The sequence below is a fragment of the Trachurus japonicus genome, chromosome 19 (assembly GCF_045865225.1).
Source record: "Trachurus japonicus isolate A0001 chromosome 19, Traja_1.0".
Taxonomy (NCBI): Eukaryota; Metazoa; Chordata; class Actinopteri; order Carangiformes; family Carangidae; genus Trachurus; species Trachurus japonicus.
In genome coordinates, this window is record NC_140925.1 from 17,314,548 (window position 1) to 17,319,620 (window position 5,073).

The window sequence follows — 5,073 nt, forward strand, 5'->3', positions numbered from 1 at the left end:
GGTGACTTCAGGTTTCTTATCTGGCCCTGGCCAGACCCACCATATTCTGGGCTCTGCTGAAGATAGAATAGTACTGTCTGATGAAGACATCACCCAGGATCCACAGGCTGTCGCCTCCATGGCTGAAGCCAGTACGGCAGCCATAATAACGAGACTGTGGGAGAGAATGAGCAGAATATTTTTTTTAGATAGGAAGGATAGAGCAGTACGTATATAAAGAGCTGCAAGGAAATAATCATTTACCTGACGGACGTAGGCAGAGGCTGGGAGGGTGAACTGGTTTCCGTGGATATTGAAGGTCAGGTCAGGCATTTGGCCGATGTTGTTACAGTTCACAACGTACTGAGTAGAGGGAGAGATAAGATGGTAAAAGGATGAGAAGGCATCGAAATGTATTTCCACTGTTTAACTTCAGTAGAGTGTTTACATTTAGTGTGTAATGTGTAATATTTGATGGGACTTACATCTCCATTCTGGCTGCTAGCTCCCAGCCAACTGTTGATGTTGCTGATGCTGCTCTGAGGTCCAATAATCAGAGAAGTACCAGTATCCACAATAGCCTGGCAACCACCATTGCAAGCCACAACCTGACCATTGACAGTAATGCTGACAGAAACAGAATAAACACACTTAAGAAACATTTCTGCTCATTTTGGAGAGATTTCAGAACATCTGTGGCTTTACCTGTCCACTGTGATCTGCCAGTACAGCTCATTGGAGAGGGGAATCCAGGTGATGGCGCCATAGTAGTGGTTGGGGTCAGTACCACCAAAGGTCACCACACTGCCTTGCTGAGAGTTACTACAGAGAAAAGTGAGAACTTACTGATAAATGTAGAAAAAGATACAATTTCAACATGAGTAAAAACACAATTCCTTTCCCCACACACAGGACACTATAAAACTGTGTTTGTCCTTACGAGGTAAGGTAGACGGAGAACATGTCCTGGTTCACCAGACCCTGGCTCATCATGTTGTCAAAGACAGGTGTGGCGCCAGAGGCAGACAGGCGAGGGTAGGCCAGGCCCAGGATACCATCAGCACGCATGTACTGCATAAATGGAGCCTCAGTCTGACTCAAACCCACGATCTGGTTTCTCACAGCAAGGCTGGCGACCTGACAAGCAAACATCAAGACAGCACAGGGAGTTCAAATTGTCTCAAACGACAGCAAGACTTTATAGTGGCAATTAAAACAACAAATGAGTTTACACTTGGAGGCCAACCAATTTTGAATCATCAAGGAATCATAGTACCTTTTTTACTTTGAACATGGTATTCATTGCAGATAAGTAGCCTATGTATTTTCACAATAAAAGTGAGACTGTGATTGTATTTTTCATACTTTGATTTATTACCGTCACTGTGTCGTATGCAAGGAAGCCGGTCATGCTCCCGGTACCATACTGGATTCTGAGTTGCGTGCCATCATATTTGTAGGTGCTGCTCCTGCTTGGGTCAAACTTGTCATGGTTGTCTAGGGAAGACACAGATAGTATACCTAAGTATGTCCCCATAGCAGTCATAAGCAACCATGAACAAAACAGGCAGTTTAAAAAGTTTTTTCGCACAAATAGGCTGCAAATACCGAACTATTCCATTCTCATTGCTGCATTTATATTATAAATGGGCTTTAGTTAGCTTTCTTTATCAATTGCTGGTGCTCTAGCATTCACTGAGAGGCACAGCAGTGTCCACATATCTAGATGTAGCCAGATCAGGATTGGTGTTAATCCCCAAAACAAAAGAAAGGTCCCTCCATGGATCAAATGCCATTTTCCCTGGAGGTCAGTCAGATTTCTGTTTGATATTCAGGGCTCCACTAGATAAAACTTTTTTTCTTGTTGAGAATCTGTCCTGACTCCTGTCAATCTGGAAGCCTATAACTTAAACCATACTCAGTCTAACTACAGAATTCCACCTCAGGACTATCAAATGTGGGGCTTGAAGGCTCTCAGGTTCTTCTTTTATTTAATATTTGACAGCATGAATGAGCAGCTAGTTCCCTCAGGCAACTTAATGATCAGTTGACATGCCTCTTGACTTTTTATAAACCCTTAACAAACCAAACCCTAACGGAACATTAACATTTTGTATTCATTCCTGACCAGTGTAAATTGTTGCAATAAACTGACAAAACCTTCTTAAAACCTTTTTCCAGCTATCTGTACGACCTGTCTGTTTAATTATGATCATGTATAATTGTACATACTGCAGGCTGGACTGCTGCAGTAGACGGAGGGCACCCACAGGTTGGAGGAGCCGGTGTCAAAGACGACCTTGAAGGATTGAGGAGGTGTTCCGATGGATATGACTCCATAGTAAGCCAGCTGGAGATACAGATGAGAAACGAAGATTATTCATGACCAGAATTAGCTATTTGTCGGTGTTGTCATCTGTTAAAGCCTCGGCCTCTATTACTCACGTCAGCATCGTTGGTCATGGGCTGGTCGGCCACGGCAAAGCGTGAGTCAAATTTGGCCATGGGGTTGTATGGGTACTTGGTCCTGTACTCCTCCCAGAGACCCTCCTCCTCCAGGACCTCCCTGGCGGTCTTACCCTTCTCCAGATGGATCCTAGGATTCACCCAAAAGTGCGATTTACATTCTGTTCTCGCAGCTACATTTATAATCTTACTCTTGACAAGTTAAGAGGTCTCTGTGCATGTCCCTCCCCTTAAAACGTTCAATGCAAATCCAGAAACACGACCAAGACATTCTCCTAAAGCTGCTTTCGTTTAAAATTCAGATAATGAGCATAAGATGGCTTACACCCACATGGTAACAGGCTAATTTAAACGTCATATATGTCATTGGTTATTTCACAGTAGTGAATTAAATTTATGTTATAGGAAAAATAAAACAAATACAGCAAGCACAGGGACATGAGTGGTCAATCTGACTTACTGGACAAGGCACTCAGACACTGCCACCATGGCACACAGAACGAAAGCCCACTTCATCATCATGGCTCTGCTGTCAACTGTAGAAAATGCAGAAAATCAGACCATCAGAACCAATCCAATCGCAGCAGTAATGTGGTCAAGTCTATGATCCGGTAGTGTACTCACCTGTAGACTCTGAAACCCAAGTGCCCACAGAGATTCTTGCTTCCTCTTTTATACAGGTGAACTGCCATTTTACTGTGGTACAATGATAAGGGAATGCGCACAAAGAAAGTGATAAGTGGGATAAGTTATGGGAAACCATTGACCTTAAGACTATGTCAATTTTGTGATCAAAGAAAGGAATGCAATCTTTTGAAAAACTTTACATATCTGCTGCTTAGAGTAATATTTGTGTCCATGTTGAAGGAGCTGACAGGTAAAAGACAAAGTTCTCTTTGCAAGGTCAACTCAAGATAACATAATGACTGGAGTACATATCAGCATGCTTTCTGAGGTTTACCCTGATAATGGTTGAATTATACATATCAATGTAACATATAAATTATATACATACAGTATATATTTTAACATGCCTTTTATTTTTTGTGATTTTACTGGGAAATTTGGCCTTTTGTCATCATACTCAAAAATCTAAACTGTTCTTTTTATACCTTTGTATTATGGCCATGCTGTTGCATGTATTTTATTTGGACATTATGTAATTTATACATTATTGTTAGTAAAACCAAACCAAAACTGCATTATCACACAATTTGAAAGCAATGTCCAATAATGTAATTTAATACTGACAAACACCACTGTCAGCCAGCCCAGCATGTGTCCCAGCACTTACAGTGTTTGCCGCACTGTTATCGTGTGTTTACCCTTCTATTAAGGTTTCATTCCTTCAGATAAATGAATTAGTGCTGATAAAATATTCATAGGGCTGTGTTATTTACTTAACACATTAATAAAAACAGAACACACAGTACTTTTGTAACAGTTTGCTGTTGTGTATAAGATGTCAGAAGAAGTGAAACACCGGCCTACTTTCAGACCACATGGTCTCTTGTCTTTATTTGTCTGTAGGGATATCCACAGTGTTGCTTACAAAGTATATCTGCATTTGTGTGTTCAGTGCTGTAAGTAACAGAAATATGTAATTAGTTTGATTGAGGACTGTCCTCAAAACTCCTCTTCTGGGTGACATGGTTATTGGCAAATTTAAAATTGAAAAGTTCATTACTGTTGAAAACTTCCACGTTGTTTTCTCTGGAGGAAAGTGGAGCTTTTTTAAAAATTCATAAATGTTGCTTGAGGAATTATTTCACTCCATTGGTAATGTTGATGTTGAGCCCTGAAATGAGAGGAGTTCATTCTTTCTCTCTCTTTTTCTTTTGATTAAATTGGGAGCCCAGTGATTCAATATTGCACTTCATTAAAGTTACCAGAGTGGTCAAACATCAGTCAAGCAGAGGCGGAGATGATGTCCTGACTATTCATTTCTAAGATGAGCCAAACTTCACAAGGTAAGTTCCAACAATAACAGCAGTCAGTAGCTTTTTCTATCAGACTGTACCTGCCCACCACAAGGAACAAAAAAGAGACTGTTTCCAAGCTGGAGGGTGGTTATCACTCTCGCCTCGATTCCTGGGCCTGGGGCCTTTCTGGGTGGACTTCTGGGGTGATTAATGACTCTCAACTGCTTGCAGGCTAAATCTGAGAGTACTGTATGTGTTCATCTCTGACAGTCCTGTGATAGACTGACAACCTGTCGACGGTGTACCCCAAGGGGGGTGGATCAGACTATGTTCAGATGTGACTCACAGGCGGCCATATTGGGTCAGTCGACTTGCTCTCTGGCTGCAGTAGATGAGTGATCCAGTCATCAGCACTAAAAAAACTATTTATACCTCTGTGAAATGTTGTCCGTATACAGCTATTCCTTAACTATTTGCATAATGTTACTTTCATAGAAAAAATTACTCATCATTTTAAGTATGCAGTATCATAACAGTATTTCCGACGTTCTTAACAAATCAAACGGTAAATTGGTCAACTGTTGCATGATGAGTAAACTTGTGTAAGATCTTATGTAACCTACAGTAAACAAACCCCTCTAGCAAGCAACACCAACTCATCAACACAGCATTACAGCTCCAAAGAAGCACTACAGTCCAGCTGTCA

The 5,073-nt window shown here is 41.2% G+C and overlaps 1 protein-coding gene across 1 annotated transcript; it reads right to left on the reverse strand.

The window, feature by feature from the left end:
* On the reverse strand, nt 1–2,998 carry LOC146967673 (pepsin A-like). The gene is made up of 9 exons (XM_085761258.1): nt 2,906–2,998; nt 2,425–2,575; nt 2,212–2,329; nt 1,358–1,476; nt 920–1,116; nt 685–801; nt 465–606; nt 244–342; nt 1–154 (listed from the first exon to the last, which is right to left on the reverse strand). Exons 1-9 carry the CDS (start codon nt 2,965–2,967, stop codon nt 17–19), a joined length of 1,143 nt encoding a protein of 380 aa, XP_085617384.1. The 5' UTR covers nt 2,968–2,998; the 3' UTR covers nt 1–16.
* Nucleotides 2,999–5,073: the final 2,075 nt, after the last annotated feature.